A 27,447-nucleotide genomic window follows, 5' to 3' on the forward strand; every position below is an offset into this window, starting at 1 on the left:
GCACGCACACGCACCCCTCACACACACCGTGACGCACGCGCCCCAGCCTGGCGTTCAGGCCGCACCCCGCCCCCAGCCCGTCAGCCGCGGGCCCCGGGATCCTAGAATCGGCGTTTCCCCGCCGGCGCCCCAGCCGCCACTCCGTGACGGACACTTCCGTGACGGGCCTTCCGCCGAGAGCGCGCTCGTGACGCACGGACCACGCTCCTTCCGCGGGGCGGCGCACAAGCTCCTGGGAAACGTAGTTCGGCCTTACGTCCCCCTTAGGCTGGACCGCGGGCGCCTGGAGGCGGGCGCCGAGGATGGGTGAGCGTGCAGGGCGGTGGCTTGTTCAACCGGGATGCGTCCCTCGTGGGCTCAGCCTCGCCCGCTGAGTTCTCCTGCGTGCAGGCGTCGCCTCACGGAAGTTTGGGCCTCGGGGAGCCTGCCTGGGAGGCGGCGGTGGGAGAGGCCCTTGAGGGAGGAGGGGCCCCTTACCGGGTGCGAGTGGCGCGCGGGGACCAGGGGCGCGAGGGGCGGAGGGGTCCCGGGCTGGCTGTGTGTGCCACGCAGGGAGCGCCGGGGGACCGGGGGCGCGCGTTTGCCTCCTTTTCTAAGCAACACGGGAGGGCTGAGGGTGCACGCCTCCCTGTCCAGCAGCCTCTTGAATCTCCAAATCTAATAATGGGTTGAATCACAGCCATAGTTTTTTTCACCTATTGCATTATACTCTGGTGTATTCAATTGGCTGTCTCCCTTTGACTTCACTTATGCTCACAAGATTGCATTTTAATCTTTTTGTGTACTCTCCTTGCCCGTTATACTAACAAGATTTTATAAACTTCATAATAATTTGGACAGCACAGTCTCTTCTATTCTGTAAAACAGGTCACCACCCCCCACCGCCCCCCGCCCCGCCTCCAAAAGTTTGGTACAATTTGCATGCAGAACCTTTGGTCTTATTTAGTTTAACTTCTGACTCAATTTTTGTTTGTTTTGAGACGGAGTTTCGCTCTTTGTTGCCCAGGCTAAAGTGCAATGGCGCGATCTCGGCTCACGCAAGCTCCGCCTCCCGGATTCAAGTGAATCTCCTGCCTCAGCCTCCGGAGTCGCTGCGATTACAAGCATGAGCCACCACGCCGTGGCTAATTCTGTATTTTTAGTGGAGACGGGGGTTTCTCCGTGTTGGTCAGGCTGGTCTTGAACTCCCGATCTCAGGTGATCTGCCAGCCTCCCAAAGCGCTGGGATTACAAGAGTGAGCCACCGCGCCCAGTCCTGACTCAGTTTTTTTTTTTTTTTTTTTTTTTTTTTTTTTGAGACGGAGTCCCGCTCTGCCGCCCAGGCTGGAGTGCAGTGGCCGGATCTCAGCTCACTGCAAGCTCCGCCTCCCGGGTTTACGCCATTCTCCTGCCTCAGCCTCCCAAGTAGCTGGGACTACAGGCACCCACCACCTCGCCCGGCTAGTTTTTTGTATTTTTCAGTAGAGACGGGGTTTCCTCGTGTTAGCCAGGATGGTCTCGATCTCCTGACCTTGTGATCCGCCCGTCTCGGCCTCCCAAAGTGCTGGGATTACAGGCTTGAGCCACCACGCCCGGCCTTGACTCAGTTTTTTAAAAGTCTCATTGATTAGGTATTTTAGTTTGTATTCTGTTTTAGATACCTTTTCCTAGATAATTGTTTTTAGTGTAATTTTTCAAATTTATTGGCATAAAATTGCCCATGCTATTTTATCACTGTAAGTAATTTCTGTGGTGATTTTTAAAATCACTACTTTTTAATATTTTAAAATAACTGCTGTAATTGTTATTTTTTTCTTTTTTGAACCTAATTATCTAGGTGTTCTTTTTTTCTTGATTACTCCTATAAGGTATCAGTGTACATTAGTCTTTTCAAAAATGTAGATTTGGTTTTGTTTTTTTTTTGTTGTTTTGGTCTTTTTGGGGGGGGGGGTCCTGTTACAGTAAGTTTTGCTCTTAATTTTAAACTTTTCTTTTACTTTGTTGCTGTTTTCCTACCTTTTTTTTTTTTTTCCGAGACAGAGTTTCACTCTGTCTCCAGGCTGGAGGGCAGTGGCATGATCTCCGCTCACTGTAGCCTCCGCCACCTGGATTCAAGCAATTCTCCTGCCTCACGCCCCATCAAGCCCGGCTGATCCGGCCAATTTTTGTTTTTGTTTTTGAGACAGAGCCTCTCTCTGTCGCCCAGGCTGGAATGCAATGGCAGGATCTCGGCTCACTGCAACTTCCGCATCCCAGGTTCAAGCCATTCTCCTGCCTCAGCCTCCGCAGTAGCTGGGATCACAGGCGCACGGTGCCATGCCCGGTTAATTTTTTGTATTTTTCAGTAGAGACGGGGTTTCACCGTGTTGCCCAGGCTGGTCTCGAACTCTTGAGCTCAGGCAGTCCGCCCGCTTTGGCCTCCCGAAGTGCTAGGATTACAGGCATGAGCCACCACACCTGGCCATCTGCTTCTTGATTTGACTGGGTAATTAATTTATTTCTATTTGTGCTCCAAGAAATGTGTGTGTACATTTTTAAGAGCTGAATATGTTGAAAGACTCATAATAAAAAAAAAGAAACACCTTAACCCCATCTCTTCCCAGTGGCAACCACTTGAAAATATTTAAGCAATTCTGGCTTCGAACTCCTCTCAGTATTTTTTTATTCACTGATTTCAGACATTATTTTTAAATAAAAACTTTGGCTGTCTTCTTTCCACATCCTTAAATCACAATGTAATTATTTTACAAATATTTCTCCCACAAATTTTGGATAAATATGTTCAGTGTTTTCATTTGATGACTAGTCTGTAGTACTGAACCATAATATGTTTCTTTCTTGTACAAGGTTTACCTTTCTTGTTTATAATGACTGCCTTTTTTATTCATTTACTTAGGTTTTCTTAAATCTATATAAAATGTCTTTTGGTTCCATTTTCCTCAAGGGCTAATCTGTCATACAGTCTTACCACTTTTCTCCTTTTCTGGACATCCCCCTACAATGTAGATTGATCAGTTACTCTGTAGGCATGCAGCACACTGGCATACCACTGGGCTTCCCTTTTACCCTCATCAGTTTCCTCATCTCACCTCTGTGTTAGATCTCCTGTTTCCTATAAAGCACTTCTATTCCTGTTTGCTGGATTGTAATCTTACTGCCTTGAAAAAGGGTCCATATGATTTACATATATTAAAGTTGTAGAAATGAATAGAAATTACTTTGTCCTCACATTTGTGTGGTGTTTTCACCTAGTATACAAATCTCAGTGGGAAGTTACTTTCCATTAGAATTTTGAAAGCCAGTGAAGCTGGATAGGAAATGGGGCAGTGTTACCGTTACTGTTGAGAAGTGCTATTTCATACCTGCTAATGTTGCTTTCTGTGTAATCTGTTTATCATCTCTTGGAGCTCTTTGGTATTCAAAGATTTCATGATGATGTGTGTTCTAATATTTAAAGAAATTACTTGCTTTGATGGATAAATTCTTAGATACTGTGTTTTTTAAAGGAATAAGAAGTTTCTGGCTGGGCACTGTGGCTCACGCCTGTAATCCCAGCACTTTGGGAGGCCGAAGTGGGTGGATCATGAAGTCAGGAGTTCAAGACTAGGCTGGCCGAGATGGTGAAACCTCGTCTCTACTACTAAAAATACAAAAATTAGCCAGGCGTGGTGGCCGGCACCTGTAATCCCAGGTACTTGGGAGGTTGAGGCAGAGAATTGCTTAAACCTGGGAGGCGGAGGTTTCAGTGAGCTGAGATTGCGCCTCTGCACTCCAGCTTGAGTGACTCTGTCTCAAAAAAAAAAAAAGTTTTCCCATATTTGTTTCTTCCTCCCTTTTTTTCTTTCTGGAACTCTGAGTAATCTGGGGTTGGACCTTAAAATTGCTCATATAGTTGTCTTTTTTTCACTTACTCTTGTTCTTTTAGATCAGCTTTATTCATTTATTTATTGAGACAGAGTCTCACTGTGTTGTGCAGGCTGGAGTGCAGTGGCACATCTTGGCTCACTGCAGCCTGTACCTCTTGGGTTCAAGCAGTTCTCCTGCTTCAGCCTCCCGAGTAGCTGGGATTACAGGTGTGCACCAACACATCCAGCTTTTTTTGTTGCTGTATTTTTAGCTGGGACAGAGTTTCACTGTGTTGGCCAGGCTGGTCTTAGACTTCTGACCTCAAGTGATTCGCACACCTCGGCTCCCAAAGTGCTGGGATTACAGGAGTGAGCCACTGTGTTCAGCCAAGATCAGCTTTCTAGAAAAGTTCCTTAAGTTTATTTTTTTTCTTTTTTTTTTGTTTGAGACAGAGTCTCGCTTTGTTGCCCAGGCTGGAGTGCAGCGGCGCAATCTCGGCTCACTGCAAGCTCCACCTCCTGGGTTCATGCCATTCTGCCTCACACTCCCACTTAGCTGGGACTACAGGCGCCTGTCACCACGCCTGGCTAATTTTTTATATTTTTAGTAGAGACGGGCTTTCACAGTAGCCAGTATGGTCTCAATCTCCTGACCTCGTGATCCGCCTGCCTCGGCCTCCCAAAGTACTGTGATTACAGGCATGAGCCACTACCCCCAGCCCTAAGTTTATCTTTTAACCCTTGTACCTTTTGGGGGAGTTTTTACATTATAATTTTTAATTTCCTGGGAAATTACAAAAAAATCCATAGAGTTCTATTCTTATTTCATAGAGGAAATATCTCTGATTATTTTTCAAATTACGAAATTTTCAAACACATATACAAGTATAATAGTATAGTGTACCAATCATCCTATTTTGTTGTTTCCTGATGAGAAGACATACATATTTAGCATTAGCCAGCTGGACTCAGTTTAGATTATTCAATTTTGTTGGCAACATCCAGAGCATGGTAACCAGGAGCCAGTCAAACATATGCCTTCTTCTTTCCATCAGGCTTGATCAAGGTGTTGGCCTTGGCCACATCAGTGTCATAGAGCTTCTTCACAAGCCTGTGAGGAAGGCTTGTTGTTGGCTTTAAGATCCACAATGAGCACAAGTGTGTTACATTCTATCTTCTTCATGGCAGACACTCAGTAGGAATTTGATGATAGCACGGTGGTCAATCTTGTTTCTCCTGACGGTGCTCTTCTGAAGATACGTGGGCTGCCTCCAGAGTCTCAGTTCTTGGGCTGCTAGAAGGTGAGTGACATGTGGATCTTCTTTTTTTGTTGTTGCTGTGGATGCCTTTCACCACTGCCTTTTTGGCCTTCAAAGCCTTTGCTTTGGTTTTAGCCTTAGGAGAGGCAGGAGTTTCCTTCTTCGCCATCAGCACCATCTTGTGAAGAAGGCCCCATTGTTCTATTTTGAAGCAAATCTTGGACATTATATATTATTTGTAAATAGCTCAAAATGTATCTCTGAATGATAAGTACTCCTTCTTAAGTAGGATATTCTCACACCTGCAAAATTTGTAATTCCTTTATATCAAATTTATAGGCAAAAGCCAGGGAGTGGGGTGGGGAGGGTATGCCTGTAGTCCCAGCCATTCCGGAGGCTAAGAGGCTAAGGTGGAGGATCACTTAAGCCAGGATTTCAAGGTTAGCCTGGCCAATATAGTGAGACTCTGTCTCTAAAAAATAAGTAAATAATAAATATATAGGCAGTGTTCAGATTTTTCTGTTTTCTCATGAATTTGTAAAATTTATTTCTTTGACTCATGGTCCAGATAACGTTTATACAATTTGAAGTCTTTATGGTTTTTCCATAGAAAAATTATGTCTCCATGTTGTTTTAATTCCAGTTTCTCTTGCTGTCTGCTCTTTTGAATATGCTGTTGTTGCTTTGAAGTTTGTTGTTTTCTGTTTCTTACATTGTTTCCTCTGAATTCCTCCTTTGCTTTTGTTTTATTCCTCCACCCCACTGCTTTCTTCTGAGTTCAGCTTACATCCTTTTAGTAGTTCCTTCAGGAACTATCTTGAGTGGTAAACACACACACCCACATAGATGCCTTTTATATTGCTCTCAGTCTTTAGCATACAATTGAATTCTAGGTTGTTGTTGTTTTCCTTTAGTACTTTGAAGATACTATTGTATTGCCTTCTTGGCCTCTATCTTTGCAACTGAGAATTCTGTAGTCAGTATAATGGATATTCCCTTGTATATAATTAGCCTTTTTTCTTCAGTAACTTTAAAGTTTTACACATTATTCTTGATATTGTAGTTTACCTTCAGTGTAGCTGGTAGCTGGTATATTTTTAAAATGTATTCTACATGGCACATGGTATACAGGCTTTCAGATCAAGGACTTATGTATCCTTCTTTCAGCTTGGAGTAAAAACAATCATTATATCTCACATTGCTTCTTTTCTATTTCCTTTTTTTTCCCTCTTCTGGAATTCCTGTTCAACACATATGCACATCTTTAATCCATCTGGAATTTGTGAATGTGAAGGGTGTGTTTTTTTCCAAACAGAAAGCCATTTGTCTTGATATCGTTTATTAAATAGTTCATCCTTCCCCCCACCGATTTCAAGTGACATCTTTGTTATGTACTAAATGTCTAGCGACACATGAATCTGTTTCTGAAGATACTGTTTTGTTTTCTATTATTGCCCTAATATCATTGTTTTACTTACTAGAGATTTATTATGTATTTTGAAATGTAATAGGGTAAGGCATTTTAAAGTATTTGCCTTTTTTATATATCTTTAATTTTCTATAGAACTTTAAAAACTACATTTCAGGAAATCCCTGTTAAATACATACATTAATCAAAATCCTACGGTGATTCACCTAGTGAATCTCAACATTTATTCAAATTTTTTTTTCCTGTTGTTTAGTAAAGTTGTTTAGTGTTTGTAATTAGTCCTATAACTAGAAAAGAAATAAAACTATGAGGAATGAAGGGTTAAACCTGCAATACAATTCTTAACATCTTTTACTACAGGGCAAACATATTTTCTTTCTTGAAGAGGAAGCCTAACTTTCTTTGTTGTTATTGTTGTTGTTGTTTGTGTGTGTTTTTGTTTTTGTTTTCGTTTTCAAGCAGAGGATTTCACCCTGTTGCCCAGGCTGGAGTGTGGTAGCATGAACATGGTTTACTGCAGTCTCGACCTCCTGGACTCAAGTGATCCTCCCACCTCAGCCTCCTGAGTAGCTGCGGCTTCAGGCACATGCCACCATGGTTGGCTAATATTTAAATTTTTTGTAGAGACCTAGAGTCCCACCATGTTACCCAGTCTGGTCTCAAATCCCAGGACTCAAGCAATCATCTGTGGTGGCCTCCCAAAGTGCTGGGATTACAGGCATTAGCCCCTGTACCCAACCCAGAAGCCTGACGATTTCCTTTTCCTTCTTGAAAGAAGGGTGTGGGTATGGAAGAAATACCCCCATGTACAAAACCTTAATTATCATAGGTTCATTTGGTTTACTCAAATTGTTGAGTTCTGCCATGGACTGAGGACTCTTCTAGGTACTAGGAATACAGTAAACAAATCAGATAAAATCTATTTCTAAATAAGTTTCCCTAAAGTGACAGACCTATATACACTTCTGGTTTAGGGACAAAGAATCTACCTGTCAAAGATCTTTGTCTAAATAAAAATGTCAATTCTATAATTTTGTCCATTAAAACTGAGTTCTATTGATGTACAGTATTGACAGAGAAGACTTGCATTTGATGGTTAACTACCTAGTCTTCAAAAAGTGAGAACTTTAAAAATATTAGTGTAATAAATTGTTTCGTGCTTTGTCGTGATTCTTGAAGTCCCCAAGCATGTATCTTTTGTATTTACACTATATGTTATTTTGTTATTTACATTAAATTCATTATAAAAATTATCCAGGAGAGTACAGTATCTAATATTAATAGTTAGTGCCTCACTCCAAACTTGGGAATGCAGTTCATGGTTCTTCCTTTGTCACTTGACCCCATTCAAGTGTTAGATAGAATAAACTATCATAGATGACAATATGGACTTTAGGGAGGGAGGTTAAACTGGAAGTAATCAAATGAACATCTGTTTCTTTTAAGTTCCAGGGTACATGCACAGGATGCGCAGGTTTGTTACATAGGTAACATATGCTGTACCTATCAACCCATCACCTAAGTATTAAGCCCGGCATGCATTAGCTCTTTTTCCTAATGCTCTCCTTGCTGCCCTCCCCCGACAGGTCCCAGTGTGTGTTCCCCACTCTGTGTCCATATGTTCTCACTGAAATGAACATGTGTTTCAAAGTCACATATACACCTTTAACTTCAATAAAATTCCTTGGTAGGGTAGCAGCCAAATTGTCAGTCCTGTAAGGTTATTCTTGTAAACAAGTTACAGAAGAAATTTATATATAATAGGTGTGTTTCACAGGGAAATGATTTTTCTGTCCCAAAAAGTTAACTTAAAAAAGTAGCAAGTGGCCAGGCGCGGTGGCTCAAGCCTGTAATCCCAGCACTTTGGGAGGCCAAGACGGGCGGATCATGAGGTCAGGAGATCGAGACCATCCTGACTAACACGGTGAAACCCCGTCTCTACTAAAAAATACAAAAAACCAGCCGGGCGAGGTGGCGGCGCCTGTAGTCCCAGCTACTCGGGAGGCTGAGGCGGGAGAATGGCGGGAACCCGGGAGGCGGAGCTTGCAGTGAGCCGAGATCGCGCCACTGCACTCCAGCCTGGGGGACAGAGCAAGACTCTGTCTCAAAAAAAAAAAAAAAAAAAAGTAGCAAGTAGTACATTAAATTTAATTTGACAGCCATGTGTTTTTACTGGTTGGTTCTCTTCAGTTTTAATTTTTTAAAATAACTCATGCCCCATCCACCCAGAGCTCAAAGTGTTCTGAAGGAGAAGCCAGTACAAAGAATCAGGATGGTATTTCTTGAAGTGGGTAAGGATCATTATATTGCATGTCGGTACAAATCCCAGTAAAGATCTTAAGCTCATTAGACCTTGCTGGGATGTAATGGGGAGGGTCTACAATTTTGTATTCACCTTTCCCCAAATGGGTCCCTGTTTCCAGCTCTCTTACCTGAACCTGCTTCTTTGGCTACAGGGAGGACTTTGGGTGAAATGCATCCCTCCTGTGACTGGACTGGAGAAACAAGAACAGAAGCATCCTGATCTCTCCACTCTACTATGCAGGCTTATGTACTCATAAAAATGGCAGTTATGGACCTATCTTCCACATGGGCTTTCACTAAACAGGACTCTGCCCATTTCCATCTGAGAAATGCTGAAGAGGAAAGGATGATTACTATATTTCTGACAACCTGGTTACAGGAACCAATGACTTTCAAAGATGTAGCTGTGGAGTTCACTCAGGACGAGTGGATGATGCTGGATTCTGCTCAAAGAAGTCTGTACAGAGATGTGATGTTGGAAAACTATAGAAATCTCACCTCCGTGGAATATCAATTTTGCAAGCTTACTGTGATTTCCCCATTGGATCAAGAAGAGATAAGGAATATGGAAAAGAGAATTCCCCAAGGCATCTGTCCAGACCAGAAGATTCTACCTAAAACCACAGAATCAACTGTGCAGAAAATTTTATGGGAGGAGCCATCCAGTGCAGTGAAAATGATAAAATTCACAATGCATAATTGGTCCTCCACATTAAAAGAAGACTGGGAATTCCATAAGATCAGAAAACAGTGTAAGATTCCAGGGGAACATTGGAGGCAAGTGACATATGCCCCAAAGAAAACAGTATCTCAGGAGCTATTCTGTGACGATCATGAATTAGAGGAAACCTCTAAACTTAGATCAAAACTTATTTTTTCACAGAGCATTTTCGCCAGTAAACATTGCCAAAAATGTTACTCAGAGATTGGATGTTTGAAACACAATTCAATCATAAACAATTATGTGAAAAACTCTGTAAGTGAGAAGCTCTATGAAAGTCATGAATGTGATACAACTCTGTGGCATCTTCAGAGAAACCAAACAGTACAAAAAGAGTACACATATTCTAAACATGGAATGCACTTCACATATAATATGTTTCACATACCTAACAATTTGCATATGGCACAGAATTCCTGTGAATGTAATAAAAATGAAACCCTGTGTCATCAATCATCCCTTAAGAAACAAGGACAAACTCATACTGAAAAGAAACATGAATGTAATCAATGTGGAAAAGCCTTCAAAAGGATTTCTAATCTTGCTTTACACAAGAAAAGTCACATGGGTGAGAAACAATATGAATGTAAAGAATGTGGTAAAGTGTTCAATGATTCCTCAACCTTAAGGAGACATATAAGAACTCACACTGGAGAGAAACCCTATGAATGTAATCAGTGTGGAAAAGCTTTCAGTCAAAAAACATCCCTTAAGGCTCACATGAGAACTCACACTGGAGAGAAACCTTATGAATGTAATCAGTGTGGAAAATCCTTTGGCACAAGCTCTTACCTTATAGTACACAAGAGAATACACACTGGAGAAAAACTCTATGAATGCGGTGAGTGTGGAAAAGCCTTCAACACGAGCTCTCACCTTAAAGTTCATAAGAAAATTCACACCGGAGAGAATCTTTATGAATGCAGTGACTGTGGGAAAGTTTTCAGTGGGCTCTCATCCCTTAGAATGCATGTAAGAACTCACACTGGAGAGAAACCCTATGAATGTAAGGAATGTAGGAAAGCCTTCAGTGTTTCCTCTTCCCTTAGGAGGCATGTGAGAATTCACACTGGAGAGAAACCCTATGAATGCATTCAATGTGGAAAAGCCTTCAGTCAGAGCTCTTCACTTATTATACACAAGAGAATTCATACTGAGAGAGAAACTGTGTAAGTGCTAACGAATGTAGAATTGCTGTTTTCATTGTCTTAAGGTGGATTGCAAGCTCCTTGTCTCAGTCTTTGTTCTCTAAAATAACCATTTAAGGTTATAAATGGCTCTTTCGTAATACAACATTTTGTTCTATAAGTACTAATTACAACTGTTTTTGATCCATGGCTGTTTGGAATTAGGTATTTTTAATATGTGAGGTATGTATATTTTCAGTTATCTTTTTATTGTTGGTTCCTGGGTTAATTCCATTGTGTTCAAAGAATCCGGACTATATTTTACTGCTTTGTTGGTGTTTTTATGAAAGTTGTTTTCTGGCCCAGTGAGGCTGCTATTGCTAGCAGCCAACCAAACATTGAGCTCATCTTTCCTTACTAATGAATTCCATCTGGCCAAGAACAATAAGGTATGTGGTTATAGAACTCTTTGACTTCTTGTAGCTAAGGGTAGCCATATCATTCATTCCTGCTGATTAAAAAATAGACATATCACTGAGAACAAAACTATCTATCTTGTCCTCTACTTTTTGCACTTCATCTTTGTCCCTGTGACTTGGCCGTTCCTGAAGCTGCTGAAAGAGCTATCTTGTGACCATGAAAATGACAACTGTGGCCAAGGGATGAAATAGAAGAAAGAGATCCCTGTTCCTCAAAGAAATCTTTAAATAGTTGTAGCAGCCCTGCACTGCTTGTATTTGGACATGTTTCTCTGTGAGAAAAATAAAGTTTTTTGTTTGTTCGTTTGTTTGTTTGAGATGGAGTCTCACTCTGTTGCCCAGGCTGGAGTGCAGTGGCACAATCTCAGCTCACTGCAGCCCCCACCTCCCAGATTCAAGTGATTCTCCTGCCTCAGCCTCCTGAGTACCTGGGATTACAGGTGCCCACCACCACGCCTGGCTAATTTTAGCATTTTTAATAGAGATGGGGTTTAACCATGTTGGCCAGGATGGTCTCAAACTGCTGACCTCAGGTGTTCCACCCACCTCAGCCTCCCAAAGTGTTAGCATTACAGGCATGAGCCACCTTGCCAGGCTGAGAAAAATATGTTAGTTGATTTTTTTTTTTTTTTTTAAGTTTTTCAGACAGAGTCTCTCTCTCTCAGGCTAGAGTGCAGTGGTGTGGTCATGGCTCATTGCAGCCTCGACCTCCTGGGCTCAGGTGATCCACCACAGTCTCCTCAGTAGTTGGGATCACAAATGCATGCCACCATGCCTGGCTAATTCTAAAAATATATATTTTGTAGAGACAGGCTCTTCCTACATTGCTCAGGCTGTTCTTAAACTCCTGGGCTGAAGCAGTCCTCCTGCCTTTGCCTCCCAAAGTACTAGGATTACAGGCATGAGTCACCATGCCTGGCTTTTACTGATATTTTTTTAAAGCACTACATAAATACAGTCAACGCAGTCACGATATTGTAGAAAAACAGGTATATAGAGTTAAATGTTTTATGTTGGATATACACATTTGAAGAGGAACATATAAAAAAAATATGGAAAAGGAATGTTGACAGAACTTTTATGCTTAAGCAGCAGATGAAGATAGAGCCAAGATCACTGAAAGCAAGTGTTTAGAGCAGCAAAAAGAGTATCCCAACATTTCAGTGTTGGAACTACAGAAAGTTTTCAGATCGAGGGGAAGTTACAAATTTTAAATGCTAAATAAAGCATGAGATTTTGTTGCTTGGTCTTGCAGATACCAGATTAGTTCTAACAAAATACAGGAGCGGCATACGGTGGAAGAAAGAAGGCAGTGGCTGCTGTTGTAGCTATTCATGTTAGCTTCAGGATGGTGAGACATCCAGATGAAGAGGTTGGTATGCAATTCTAGAACTGAGGAGGTGTCTAGATAGAGATACAAATTTTAGTGACATCAGTAAAGAGACTATAACAAGTTTTGTGAAGGTGAATAAGAATGAAAAGAGAATGTCTGCCACCTACCCTGAAGATGTACATTTAAAGGAACCATAGTAGAGACATAAGAAAACAAGAAGAGTGGAGTTTCACTGAACCAAGACAAACGAGTTTCAAAAAGGAAAGTGAAGTTGGCCAGGCGTGATGGTTCACACATGTAATCTTGGCACTTTGAGAGGCTGAGGCGGGCAGATCACAAGATCAGGAGATCAAGACCATCCTGGCCAACATGGTGAAACCCTGTTTCTACTAAAATACAAAAATTGGCTGGGTGTGGTGGCATACATCTGTAGTCCCAGCTACTCAGGAGGCTGAGAGGCAGGAGAATCACTTGAACCCGGGAGGCTGAGGTTGCAGTGAGATGAGATCTCACCACTGCACTCCAGCATGGTGACAGAGCAGGACTTCGTCTCAAAAAAAAAAAAAAAAAAAAAAAGTGAAGGTAACTTTTTAGTGTTAGGGATCAAATTAAATGAAGTCTAAAAAGGTAAACACATACAGCCATGTGAAGATCATTCGTGATTGCAGTTCAAAATAACTGGTACATTGAAGATGGTTGCTAGATTGGGCTGACTTTAGGAATCAATGAAGGGCAAAGAAGTAAAGACTGGATGTAGACAAGTTTGAATAATAGGAGAAAGGGTAGTAGCTGGAGAGAGATTTGGAGTAAAGATAATATGTTTAAAATATGAAAAACTAGAACATGTTTGAATTCTAATGTGATGAATGTAGTATGGTGAGGTTTAATATGCAGCTTAGTAAAGTTTAATATAAGCTTCTGAGAATGGGGTGTCGCTGTTTAGAGCACAAACAAAAGGATTGGTGTTTGCCATGAGGCAGAGGGGTACTTCCACCATTCTCTCAGGACTAGAAAAATGGGTGGGTTGGTTTAAATTACCTGTTTGTTTCCTTACACCTAAGTTCACTGAGCAGTGGTCAGAATATGTGAACTATATAATGCTATTTTGTGTTTCCTAAGAACTACTGTGTGGCAGCCACTGCTAAGTACTAACTAAATATATATATTTTTTATTCTTTATGAATAGATCCTCAGTTTTGCTAACAGTAGTATTGTATTTAGCTACAAAACTACTTATCCCAACCCCTTTGTAGCCAAGAGATGCCATTTCTACTGTTCCTGGCCAATAAAATATAGATAGATGATTATAGGTTTCATAAGCAAGTAGCAAAGTCTTACATGAATGAGGAGAGGTCATTTAAATAAAAGATAGGACCAGGCACGGTGGCTCACGCCTGTAATCCTACCACTTTGGGAGGCCCAGGCGGGTGGATCATGAGGTCAGGAGATCGAGACCATCCTGGCTAACACGGTGAAACCCCATCTCTACTAAAAATACAAAAAATTAGCCAGGTGTGGTGGCGGGCACTGGTAATCCCAGCTACTCAGGAGGCTGAGGCAGGAGAATGGCATGAACCCAGGAGGTGGAGCTTGCAGTGAGCCAAGATTGCGCCACTGCACTCCAGCCTGGGCGACAGAGCGAGACTATCTCAAATAAATAAATAAATAAAAATAAAAGATAGCCAGGAAGAGAGGTAGAATGTGGTATAATTAGATGGTATGAGCCTGAAAGGAAGGACTGGTTTTTACCAGGCTGCAATGGTTAGAAGCAGTGTTAGGGAGCAAGGAAGATACTGGTCCCACTTCCAGCCTGTGGATATGTGGAATACATGGGAATAAGCCCCCTTGTGATGTGATTGTTGTCAGGGGTTTTTTGCTCCCCAGGGAACAGCCAAGTTTAATGAAAGGAAATGTTCAGGGAAATAGTTGAGGATATTAAGGGAGTTTATTAGGTGATTCTCAGAGGGCACCATGAAAGAATCTCCAGAAGGGCAGGGGTTTAGGGTTTGTGGCTTTGGCCTGAGAAATACAGAAGATTGTTATGACAGTATTGATAGGAAAAAAGATCAGACCAGGGCCATGACCAGTGAAAACAAAATTCAGAGGGAGTATAGGTTAGATCCCAGCAGTCTATAAGAAGATGATGGGTACTTAGCTTGCGGTGAGCCGAGATCGCGCCACTGCACTCCAGCCTGGGCGATAGAGCAAGACTCTGTCTCGAGAAAATGGTCCCAACTGCATGCGGTTCTTGGGTAAGATCATCTTGAGGAGTACTCAGCAAGGGATTGTACTTTGTTTGGTTGGGACTGGACTTTCACTCTAATTTTGGCCCAGTGATCTTGGAACAGATTGAGCATCTAAATCTGAACATCTGAAATTCAGCATGCTCCAAAACTTGAAACTATTTGTGCGCTGATGTGACTTTCAAAAGAAATGCCCGTTGGAGCATTTAAAATTTTGGATTTTCAGATTTGCGATGCTCAACTGGTAGGTATAATGCAAATATTTCAAAATTCAAAACACTTCTGGTCCCAGCATTTTGGATAAGGAATACTCATCCTGTACACCAGCAGGTAGACTCAGGCACGGTCTCGCCCGGCATCTCACCTGGATTTTATTGCAATAGCCTCCTAACTGGTTTCTCTGACTTGAATCGTACTTTGCTTTAGTATGTTTTTTATGCAGGTGCCATGGTATCCTATTAAAAAAAAAAAAAAAACTTTGTGTTTTTTAATTATAAAACTAATACATGCATAGAAGAAAACAGTGTAAATAACTTCTGCCCTACACAGAAGGGAAACCCCAGATTCTGGTGCCTTAAAAAATTAATATTGTAGGTGAATGTGCATTCCGTCAGACTGTGTACATACAAACTTTTTCATTTTATAAAAATTGAGTTATACCTTTTATCCCACATCCTTTTTTTTTTTTTTTTTTTTGAGAAGGAGTTTCACTCTTGTTTCCCTGCTGGAGTGCAATGGCACGGTCTCTCGGCTCTCGGCAACCTCTGCCTCCCGGGTTCAAGCGATTCTTCTGCCTCAGCTTCCCAAGTAGCTGGGATTACAGGTATGTGCCATCACTCCTGGCTAATTTTGTATTTGTAGTAGAGACGGGGTTTCTCGATGTTGGTCAAGCTGGTCTCAAACTCCCGACCTCAGGTGATCCGCCCATCTCACGCTTGCAAGTTGCTGGGATTACAAACATGAGGCCATCATCCCCAGCCTATCTGACATCTTTTTAAACATCTTTCTGTGTCAGTGCATGTAGTTCTATTTCATTTGTAATAGCTGCTTAGCATTTGATTATATGCTTGTACCATAATATAATCCATTTGCCTCCAGAGTTTTTATAACAATACTGCAATCAATAATATTGTTTATATCAGCTGTTCTCGACACTTCCCAGGGTGATCCATCTAACGTACTAACCTGATCATACAACATTTCACTTTTAATCATCTTCTGGCATTTTTCTCCAATTAAGATAAAATCTTTTTACAAGACCTTCCTCAAACTCTTACTTGCCTTTTCAGGCCTCATCTCTTATTATTCCCTTTATCTTCACCATCTCCCTAACTTAACGTGTCCTGTTTATCCTTTAGGTATTGTATCCTTCATCTGCTTTAACAATACTTCTCACACTTTCACACTGTATTGCCTGTTTGTGTATTGTGCCCTCTACACTGTAAGTTTTTGTAAGGTGGGAACTTTGTCCAAATTTTTCATTGTTTTACTCTTACTACATGGCCCAGTGTAGGTGTTCAGTTAAACATTTACGGTTTTTCAACAAATTTTGTGCCTTTTCTTTTAGCATTCTAGTGGAAGTTTAACTTAAAAGCTATTTAAGTGATTGTGAGGTAAAAGTTGCAAGGAGCTGGGTGCAGTGGGTTGTGCCTGTAGTCCTATCTACTCTAGAGGCTGAGGTGGGAGGATTGTTTGAGCCCAGGAGTTTGAGACCAGCCTGAGTAACATGAGACTCCATTACACTAAATATGCATGGAATTAATTTTTCTTCTAGGTATAGGAAAATGTTCCACCATAACAGGTGTGCAGAAACTAAGACTTAGGACAACAGCAGTTTAATGTTATTTATATTATGTCCCTCTCCTAGTCCCTCTCCTCTCTTCCCTCATCCCACTCACCACCACCCCATTCACTACACAAGCTTAGTTTATTTTTTGTAGAGCTAGTGTTCATATTTTGTTCCATTATATATTATAATATGAAAAGGGATGAGTTGACCAAGTATTGGTGAGTGTGTGGTATACTTTAGACTACCAATGGAAGCATAAATTAGTACAAACTTACTGGGTGGATATGCTGGCTCACATCTGTAATCCAAGCACTTTAGGAGGCTGAGATGAGTAGATTGCTTGAGCCCAGGAGTTTGAAACCAGCCTAGGCAACATGGCAAAACCCCATCTCTACCAAAAAAAAAATTGCCCATGGTAGCATGAATCTGTCCCAGCCACTAGAGATGCTGGGGTAGGATGATCACTTGAGCTGCAGTGGGGTTGAGGCTGCAGTGAGCCGTGATTGCAACACTGCACTCCAGCCTGGGTGACAGAGTAAGACCCTGTCTAAAAACAAAAACCAAAAAAAAAAACTTGGGAAAGTTAAGCAATAAATGTCCAAAGCTGGAATATTTATAACCTTTAAATATTTAAAACCTAACAATTTTAAACTGAGATATTATAAAAGGATTTTTCATATAAGCATGCATAAGTAACAATATTCACCTCAGTTTCATGCCCTAGTGAAAAACTGGAAAATTCCTAAATTCCCAGTAACAGTATAATAAAATGGAATATAATTCAGTCATTAAAATGTAATTCTGTGTGGATTGACATGTGGAGATATATTTGATACATTATGAATTTTAAATAGTCACAAAATATTATGGTATGACTTTTTAATGCATGTTATAAATATGTATGTGTGCATTGAAAATATGGAGACATAACACCAAAGTTTTATCAATGGTTACTTATATCATAATTTTTTTATTTTGTCTTTTTTTAAGATGCCTAGTTTAGTGAACAGACCTGTGGTCTATTTTTTAAAAATAATTCTATCATTCTTAATACTTTTTAAAGCATGATTTTAATATCTTCAAAGTTGTAATTTGCTTAGGATATTTTTGGACAAATAAATTCTTTTCATTTTTTTAAATACCAGATTTTAAAAATTGAAATATATATATATATATATATATGTATTTTTTTTTTGAGATGGAGTCTCGCTCTGTCACCCAGGCTGGAGTGCAGTGGCGCTATCTCGGCTCACTGCAAGCTCCGCCTCCCAGGTTCCCACCATTCTCCTACCTCAGCCTCCCAGGTAGCTGGGACTACAGGCACTCGCCACCACGCCCGGCTAATTTTTTGTATTTTTAGTAGAGACGGGGTTTCACCGTGTTAGCCAGGGTGGTCTCGATCTCCTGACCTCATGATCCGCCCACCTCGGCCTCCCCAAGTGCTGGGGAAAATATATTTTTTAACTTACCATTTCTATTTACTACCTTTTAAAGGCAAACTTTTTGAAAGTGTTGATAAAGGGTGTGGATACTTTTTAGACTTCCTCTTACTCTAGGCAGAATTCAAAATATGAAGGATACAAATAAGATTCTCTGATTAGAACAGGGAATTGTGTTAGAAAAAGCAGTCAGGGCTAGGCACGGTGACTCACGCCTGTAATCCCAACATTTTGGGAGGCCAAGGTGGGTGGATTGCCTGAGCTCAGGAGTTCGAGACCAGGCTAGGCAACATGGTGAGACCCCCAGCTCTACTAAAAATACAAAAACTAGCTGGGCGTGATGGCGCGCGCCTGTAGTCCCAGCTACTGGGAGGCTGAGGCAGGAGAATCACTTGAACCCAAGAGGCAGAGGTTGCAGTGAGCCGAGATAGTGCCACTGCACTCCAGCCTGGGTAACAGAGCAAGACTCTGTCTCCAAAAAAAAAAAAAATGAGAAAGAGCAGACAGGAAAGGTCTACATGAGAAAGTTAACATTTAACTTGAAATACGAAGGTAAAGGAGGAGTAGGGAGCTCCTTAGTCCGGCTCCATGGGCAGGAGGCGGAGGGACAGAGGAAGAGCTTTCTAAATAGAACAGCAAGAGCAAAAGGACTCATCCGGATTTGACATATTTGTGGAACAGAAAGTAAATCCAGTAACTGGAAAACGGTTAGGCAAAAGGGTAAGGAGAAGAGTATATGAAACCAGATTGAAAGGAGGCAGGGGCCAGATAATAAAAGACCTTGCCAGCTATGACATGAGTTTATACTTTATTTGAAGAGTTATAAGGAACTATTTACATTTTTCAAAGATTGAAATTATGTGTTTTAAAAAGATCACACTTTTGTATAAAAAAATCTTGAGCGACTAGGAAGCTTTTTATTTGCAATAGTTCATGTATGAAATTTGCCGAAAACTAATTTCCTTAGTATTCACTTTTTAATTTTTTTAATTTTTCTTTATTGTTAAATTTTCTATAGTTATTGGGTTTCCTTTTTAATCTTTTCATAAGTTGCATTCACTTTTTAAAAGACAATGAGATTTGTTTTAGCATAAACAGGAAATTCATGGCTAATACATGTCACGACTTAAATTCACCTCTAACTTAAATGCATGTCAAACACATAAAATTATATTTTCCACCTATGAGCACAGTTTCATGGGAGTTTTGATTTTTCTAAAATATTTTTTGATGCAATATCCATTTTTTCTGTGTAATTTTGTCCTTTGTGATATTGTGGGTATTCATGATGCAGAATTTATTTTAAAAACTTATTTCTGTAATATTTATTTCTCCCTTTTTTGAGACAGTGTCTCACTCTTGCCCAGACTGGAGTGTAGTGGCACAGTCTCAACTCACTGCCACCTCAACCTTCTGGGCTCATGTGATCCTCCTACCTCAGCCTCCTCAGTTGCTGGGACCACAGGCATGTGCTATCATACCTGGATAATTTTTTTATTTATATTTTTTGTAGAGATGGGGTCTCACTATATTGCCTAGGCTGGTATCAAACTCCTGGGCTCAAGCAATCTTTCTGCCTTTTTTTTTCTTAAAAGAATTGTTAACATACCAGATAATTTTTTTACAGTTTTTGCCACTTTTTCTGTGGCCTGCCTTTTAAAGGCAGACTTTTTAAACTATTGCTAAGGACTTGGACTCTTTCTTCCAAATCACTGGTACCCAATATGCAGGTTTTGGTACCTCTTTTTGCTCTGAAATTTCTTGGATCTCTTCAGAGGGATTTAACAAATTTCCTGTCCTTTTTCTTTTTCTGGTTTTGTTTTGTTGAGATGGAATATTGCTTTGTCGCCCAGGCTGGAGTACAGTGGTGCAATCTCAGCTCACTACAACCTCCACCTCCTGGGTTCAAGCAATTCTCCATGCCTCAGCCTCCACAAGTAGCTTGGATTACAGGCATGCACCACCACACCCAGCAAATTTTTTGTATTTTTAGTAGCGATAGGGTTTCACCATGTTGGCCAGGCTGATCTCAAACTCCTGACCTCAAGTGATCTGCTTGCCTCAGCCTCCCAAAGTACTGGGATTACAGGCATGAATCACTTAGCCCCCCGTCCTTAGAAACATTGAGGTATCATAGAAAATTCTTTTGGGCACATCACAGCAACAAAAGTTAACCCAGCTTTACCTATTTGTGAGTATCTTAAGTCTCCCAAAGCATTTGATTGTTGCTTTCCAAAAAAAGTACAGAATTGTGGTCATTCTCCCACGACTGTTCTTTACTAATATTGGTTGCATCTGCTGCTCTATCCCCTTTCTGCATTCATAGTAACTTCTTTTTCCAATACTGAAGATTAATCTTCTGGGAGAGTTCTTTTAAAAAAACTTTTTTTTTTCTGAAGCATAATACATAATAATACATAAAGGCATGCAGCTTTACGAATTTCCCCAAATAGAACACACTTAACCAGCCCCCAGATTATGAGAGCCAAATTAATACTTTTACTACTTTCACAATGTTCCCAGACTCATCTTTTAACCATCTTCCTCCTTTCTTGTGCTATTGTTGTGCTATTTAGTCTGATGTGTATTTTATAATCCACCAGATACTCTTACGTAAAGTCAATATTTCTATCAGAGTTGACAAACTTTGAAGGTCCAGAGAGTAAATATTCTAGGTTTTGCAGGCCATATATGGTCACTGTTGCATATTCTTATTTTTCTAAGCAGCTTTTTAAAGATGTTAAAATCATTCTTAGCTTAAAGGCCTTGATTTGGTCCATAGACCATAATTTCCTAACACCTGACTTGTATTTATAAACATATTTACCCCTCCAGTGTTACTTCTTTATTTCTGCATTTCCAAGTTTCTCAGATTTCATACTACATGAAAAACTAGTATTTCTTTCAGCATAAGCATGCTGCCATGTTTCCTCCATTGTTTTTATTCCGAAACACTTTTATTTCTGAAGGATATTTTAGCTCAGTATGAAAATAGAAGTTAGCAGTTTTTCACAGTGTAGATATGAGCCCCCTGCCCCCCACTGCAATAGTCTTTTTTTTTTTTTTTTTTTTTTGAGACGGAGTCTTGCTCTGTCGCCCAGGCTGGAGTGCAGTGGCCGGATCTCAGTTCACTGCAAGCTCCACCTCCCGGGTTCACGCCATTCTCCTGGCTCAGCCTCCCGAGTAGCTGGGACTACAGATGCCCGCCACCTCGCCCGGCTAGTTTTTTGTATTTTTAGTAGAGACGGGGTTTCACCGTGTTAGCCAGGATGATCTCGATCTCCTGACCTCGTGATCCGCCCGTCTTGGCCTCCCAAAGTGCTGGGATTACAGGCTTGAGTCACCGCGCCCAGCCTACAATAGTCTTTCTTAAAGGGACCTGCCTCTCCCTCAGTTGAGAATATTTAAGACTGTGAACTGGCTTCAACCATATGTCAGATAGTATATTTGTGGCCTATCCATTTATTTCTAGGAACCCCATAATCATTTAGCCATTGCCACCTATATGGTTAAAATTCTCATTACCAGTGCATCCCCTGGACTCTGGTGCAAATTTTACCCAACCCCTCCCATGCCAAGATCCCATGATCTCTACTGAAATTGGGATCTTACTTTCATTATAGAAGTTCTGCATCATCTACAGTCTAGAGAGGGTAGGTACCACACAGTTGTCCAAGGATAGTGGTACAATGTATTTCTTAATACCCTGATGGGAGCGTTGTTTGGCCTTTCTCTCGCTAAGGGAACAAAATGAACATAGTAATTCATTCTAATATTTACATCTCCTTCTAAATCAGGGGTATCCAATCTTTTGGCTTCCCTGGGCTACACCAGAAGAATTTTCTTGAGCCACAATAACTGATAGCTGTCATTAGTGTTCATGTATTTTATATGTGGCCCAAGTCAGTTCTTCCAGTGTGGCCCAGGGTTGCCAAAAGATTGGACACTGGATTCCATCCAGTATGACTTTTCAGATACCTAAGAAGATTTTGCTACACTCATTACAATGGTAGTTTTCCCACAGTGTAATTCTCTGAAGTAGGTTCAAAATGCTGCAGAAAGTCACTGTACATTCATTTATACAGTTGCTTTTTCTCCTACAAGAGTATTAAAATGTAAGCATTGCATTGTAAATGAAGGCATTCCAAAATCATTGTTTGTATCACTTTGCTTAATTGGAGATTGCTCCAAAATAAATGTTCTCAATGTTGGCTGCACTAAACAAAAACTAGAGCGCAAAGATTTGATGTAGTAAGGGGTTGGCCAAGTTTTTCTGTAAAGGGCAAGATAGTAAATGTTTAGCCTTTATGGCAGTATATTAAACTCTTCAGTTGTAGAGGTAAGGAGCCATAGACTATGTAAATGAAATACCTGGCCCATGGGCTGTAGCTTGATGACCTCTAATATAGTTCATGAGGTGCATCCCCACAGAGTAAACAGTAGGAAGGAGAGTAGATGTGGAGCAGATAATGGGAGAAATCCAGTATACCCTTAAATAAATAAATAAATGAGTTTTTCATATCCTAATATTGCTGACAGTGTAACTTGATTTTTACCCTGATACAAACCATTGCTGCCTGAGAAAACCAAATCAGGTATTACATACCCATATGTAATAAGGCATGCTGCTTGTATTTGACTGTACACTATTGTAAGATAAATCAGCCCCTCCTAAACAACTCTTATGGAAAGTTGAGAAGCTTCTAAATGTATGTACCAATATGGCATGCCAATGGCAGGTTTGAAGAAATGTACTTCCAATAATGTATTTAGAACTCTAGTTCATGTAAATAAGGTGTTTTTGGGCTAAAACTTTTATAAATTTCAGATCTTACAAAACTACTTGTATTTAATAACACCTTCTACAAATGTGCCCTCAGTGCAGCCATTAATGCTAAATTCATTCCTATTCATATTCTCTACTTCTCTTTCTACAAAATAAAATTGCTTACCTTCCTCATTAAAGCAAACTCACCCTGATGGTGTGAGCTTTGCCAGCTGGGCAGCTGATAATGCCAGAACAGTTTTAAATACATGCTTACAAAAGAATGGTTTTACTGTACATGGAACAAAACAGGAAGAGCACCTTGGTAATTTTCTGTGATGTATCTTATTTATACTTATTTCACACTGAATAACAACTGTCTATAGTCAGATTCAAGGATAACTGTCAGTTAGCATTACCTTAAATCCAAACTCGGTCTGAAAGTTAAAACCATAAAACACCTAAAAACACTTCTAGTTATGTTTGTATGTTTCAACAAAAAAAACACGACTCTTTTTTTTTATGTCAATATTGTAGTTACACTTTTGGAATCACATGCTGTGGGAAAAAATCAGCAAGTAGAAGGTTTATAATAAACCAAAAGATTTATTTATAACATTTTCTGAATTCACTTAAAAAACAAAAAGCAATCCCCCTTCCCTCAAAATAGAACCCTTTCTCACAGATTCCATCCAGTATGATTTTTCAGATATCTAAGATGATTTTGCTACACTCGTTACAATGGTAGTTTTCCCACAGTGTAGTTCTCTGATACAGGTTTGAAATATTGCAGAAAGTTACTCTACATTCTTTTATACAGTTGCTTTTTCTCTTACGAGAGTATTAAAATTTAAGTATTGCATTGTAAATGAAGGCATTCCCGAATCACTGTGTTTGTATCACTTTACTTAAACATGAATATCCTGATCTCCAAAGTACATCTTTGTAAAGCTCATCCCTTGCCCATGCATTCTGTCCTGGTTGACGGTTGCAGAATGAGGGCTAATAATCTCTGGCTTTCTCCAATCTATTGGATATGTATTCTTTATTGGTAGGAATTTACACATGTAGAGTAAGGGAATCCTACCAAATGAAGTCTTCTCAATATTTCCAGATGGAAGAAGAATCTTCTCAACAATATCAATTTCACCTTATTGGAAAAAAAAAAAAAAAAAGGAGTGGTTATTAATGGCTTTTCCACATATTTCTGGGTTTTTTTCCTCCAGGATGTTGAATAAATTGTGGGCCATATTACTTCACATTCGTCACTCTCACATAAGGCTTCTTTCCAAGAGTTCTTCGAAGTAAAAGTAAGGCATTATACTTCTATAAAAAAAATTTCATACATTCGTAGTTTTTCTTTGCAGTGTAAATTCACTGGTGTTCAGTAAGGAATGAGTGGTAATTAAATGAATTTTCATATTCATAGGGGTTGTCAAGAGTGTGTGTTCTCTGATGTTTAGCGAGATTTGAGCTCCAGCTGAAGGATTTGTTGCATACCTTACATACATAGGGTTTCTCTCCAGTATGAGTTCTCTGATGTAGAATGAGGGAAAAGCTCCGGCTGAAGGCTTTATCACATTCGGCACATGCATAGGGTTTCTCTCCAGTATGAATCTTCGTATGTTGAATAAGGGATGCATGCCAAGTGAAAACTTTGCCACATTCATCACATTCATAGAGCTTTTCTCCAGCATGAATTCTCTGATGTTTAGTAAGGAATGAATGACAACGGAAAGCTTTCCTACATTCATTACATTCATATGGGGTTTTGGTTGTATGGATGCTTTGATGTCGAGTAAGGTGTGAGAAACGGCGAAATGCCTTCCCACATTCAATGCATTCATAAGGTTTCTCTCCAGTATGTGTAATCTGGTGGCGAATGAGTTCTGAGCCACTGCTAAATGCTTTCCCACATTTCCTACATATATATTGTTTCTTTCCTATGTGAATTCTCTGATGTCGAGTGAGGTTGGAGGCACGGCTAAAGGCCTTTCCACACTCAGTACATTCATAAGGTTTCTCCCCAGTGTGCGTTCTCTGGTGTTCAATAAGAAATGAAAGGTAACTGAATGTTTTATTACAATCCTTACACTCATGGGGTTTCTTTCCAGTATGTATCATTTGATGTTTCACAAGGTTTGAAATCTGGCTAAAGGTTTTGCCACATTCCTTACATGCATATGGTTTCTCTCCAGTATGAGTCCTCTGGTGTAACACCAGGGAAAAGCGTCGACCAAAAGTTTTTCCACACTCATGGCATCCATAGGGCCTCTCCACAGTACTGATATTCATATGTTGAGCCAGGGCTTCTTGATGAGAGACTGTTACTTTCCTAATACATCCCTTATTTTCTTGCAGCATCTCTGTATGATCCTTGCATTTCCAGCCTCCTTTAAAATTGGAATACACAGGGCCTTGACTTAGAATTCTTTCCATGATCAAATACTGGGATGAGTCATCATAAATGACATTTTTTGGTGAAAAGTCTTTGATGTCACCACTTGACTCTGAAACTGAAAGATACCAAAAAGAAGTGAATGTTCATTTTTCCTGTATTGAATAAAATTAGGCCATTTCTCCCTTCTTTAGCAACAGAATGAAGTTTTTAAAAATCATATCAGTAACAGCTTTCACAGCTGTGACCGAAATCTTGAGTAGTATGCCCAGAACTTAAGAAAAGATCAAATAGAGATAGAGATATAGGTAAATAAGGAGAAAGAGTAAATATAAGTAATTGAAAGAGCGGGGAAAATAGAGCTATCAGAAAGATAAGTATTTGTGAAGAACAGGTTGCTAGTCTTCTTCACTACCATTTAAATGGTACTGACTGCCAGAATTATCTAAAAATGGCAGTTTCATAATGCTGCTACTAAACACTGCAAGTGTTCATCAGATTGCACAAAGACATTAGATTCTGTTCATTTAGTGCCTTTGGAACCTTTTACAATAACTTACTCTAAATGAAAAAAAAAAGCAGTTTCTCTGAAAACTAGCCTATGATCCTCACTCCAACTCTACCCTCTGAACTATTATGAAGCTCATATTTGATACAATTATGTCTTTTCTGGGACCTATTTGAGGGTGGAAGGTGGGAGGAGGGTAAGGATTAAAAACCTATCGGGCATTATGCTGATTACCTGGGTGACAAAATTATCTGTACGCCAAACCCCCATGACACACAATTTACTCATGTAACATGAGTAACCTTTAACCTAAAATGAAAGTTGGAAAGAAAAATACGGTGTCTTAATATCAAATGTGTTTGGCAAACATAAGCCCTAATTTTCTCCATGCTAAATTTTAACAGTGGACTTCATCATTTTTAAATGGGAACAGATTTTTGAAATAATATGAAATGTCTCCTTAAAAATACATTCATACTCTTGGCCAGGTGCAGTGGTTCACACCTGTAATCTCAGTACTTTGGGAGGCCAAGGCAGGCGGATCACGAGGTCAGGAGATTGAGATCAGCCTGGCTAACACGGAGAAACCCTGTCTCTACTAAGAATACCGGGCACGGTGACTCACGCCTGCAATCCCAGTACTTTGGGAGGCCGAGACAGGCGGATCACGAGGTCAGGAGATCAAGACCATCCTGGCTAACACAGTGAAACCCTGTCTCTATGAAAAATACAAAAAAATTAGCTGGGAGTAGTGGCAGGCGCCTACAGTCCCAACTACTCAGGAGGCTGAGGCAGGAGAATGGCGTGAACCCAGGAGGCGGAGCTTGCAGTGAGCCAAGATCGCGCCACTGCACTCCAGCCTGGGCGACTGAGTGAGACTCTGTCTCAAAAAAAAAAAAAAATACAAAAAATTAGCCGGGCATGGTGGCATGCACCTGTAGTCCCAGGTACTCAGGAGGCTGAGGCAGGAGAATCGCTTGAGCCTTGGAGGTAGAGGTTGCGGTGACCAAGACTGTGCCACTGCACTCCAGCCTGAGTGACAGAGCAAGACTCCGTCTCAAAAAAAAAATTCATATCTTTAGGAAACCTACACTTAAGTGTATAGCGGTAAAAAGCCATAATATATAAAACTTATTCTCAAATGTTTCAGAAAAAAAAATCATACGTCAAATGATAAGGCAAATGGGTATAAGCAAAGATGAATGTGGGCATTCTTTGTACTAACAACTTTTACATAAGTTTAAAATTCCCAGTAATATCTAAAAATATATTTTTCATTTCAGTCAAATGTACATTGACACTTTGGAAAAAATGTTATCTGTTATCACTCTCACTGCAAGCTTTTAAGGAAAAGTAGAATGTACATTTCTTTGATGAAGTATTTAATACATATCTCAACAATGGATCAAGATCTGTACCTATACAGTAGGTACACAAGATACATGAAAGATTAAGATAGGGGAGGCAGTGAGACAGCTATTAAAATAATTATGTCAATACAGATAAAACTTTAAATTCCTTTCTTGCCTCTTCTTTAAACCAACTCTGTATCTACTGAGTACCTAAATAAGAGCCCTGTAGATGTAAAGTGAGGAACTGAGGATAGAAATAGGGAAAGAGAACACAGAAGAAAATATTGATATAAGACACAAGAACAAGTTCATTATACTTAGGGTAAACATTGTATCAAAGACCAGAGATCAGATATAAAAATCCACTGCAGTAGATAAAGGCTTCATCTAGCAGTGCTTCAAGGAAATTTGTTGGGAACTGAAATACACCAAGTGAACCTGGACATTTAAAAAAAAAAATAGAAAAAGCTGTTGGGG

At 40.2% G+C, this 27,447-nt stretch overlaps 2 protein-coding genes across 14 annotated transcripts; one reads left to right on the top strand and one right to left on the bottom strand.

Moving 5' to 3' along the window:
- Positions 1-79: 79 nt before the first annotated feature.
- On the top strand, positions 80-24,039 carry LOC105490580 (zinc finger protein 891). 13 transcript variants are annotated; one of them, XR_011609473.1, is made up of 7 exons: positions 1,652-2,464; positions 5,013-5,125; positions 8,969-10,378; positions 10,587-10,706; positions 12,399-12,515; positions 15,422-15,542; positions 23,939-24,039. XR_011609473.1 is itself a non-coding variant. In XM_071072430.1 (6 exons), exons 4-5 carry the CDS (start codon positions 9,052-9,054, stop codon positions 15,528-15,530), a joined length of 1,764 nt encoding a protein of 587 aa, XP_070928531.1. In that variant the 5' UTR covers positions 80-306; positions 2,325-2,464; positions 5,013-5,125; positions 8,969-9,051; the 3' UTR covers positions 15,531-15,542; positions 23,939-24,039. The 13 variants fall into 13 exon arrangements, 11 of the variants coding, with proteins under 11 accessions (XP_070928531.1, XP_070928534.1, XP_011754670.2 ...); XM_071072430.1 differs by lacking the exon at positions 12,399-12,515 and adding an exon at positions 80-306 and having other exon boundaries at positions 2,325-2,464; positions 8,969-10,706; XM_071072429.1 differs by lacking the exon at positions 12,399-12,515 and adding an exon at positions 1,526-1,610 and having other exon boundaries at positions 2,325-2,464; positions 8,969-10,706.
- On the bottom strand, positions 23,299-26,435 carry LOC105490590 (zinc finger protein 140). The gene has a single exon (XM_071072440.1). It carries the CDS (start codon positions 25,149-25,151, stop codon positions 24,087-24,089), a length of 1,065 nt encoding a protein of 354 aa, XP_070928541.1. The 5' UTR covers positions 25,152-26,435; the 3' UTR covers positions 23,299-24,086.
- Positions 26,436-27,447: the final 1,012 nt, after the last annotated feature.

The sequence above is a fragment of the Macaca nemestrina genome, chromosome 10 (genome assembly GCF_043159975.1).
Source record: "Macaca nemestrina isolate mMacNem1 chromosome 10, mMacNem.hap1, whole genome shotgun sequence".
Taxonomy (NCBI): Eukaryota; Metazoa; Chordata; class Mammalia; order Primates; family Cercopithecidae; genus Macaca; species Macaca nemestrina.

Coding starts and splice junctions, on each gene's coding strand:
- LOC105490580 (XM_071072430.1), top strand. CDS start 9,052: ATGCAGGCTTATGTACTCATAAAAATGGCAGTTATGGACCTATCTTCC. Junction 10,707..15,421: donor CATACTGAGAGAGAAACTGT/GTAAGTGCTAAC, acceptor TTTTTTGAGAAG/GAGTTTCACTCTTGTTTCCC.
- LOC105490590 (XM_071072440.1), bottom strand. CDS start 25,151: ATGGAAAGAATTCTAAGTCAAGGCCCTGTGTATTCCAATTTTAAAGGA.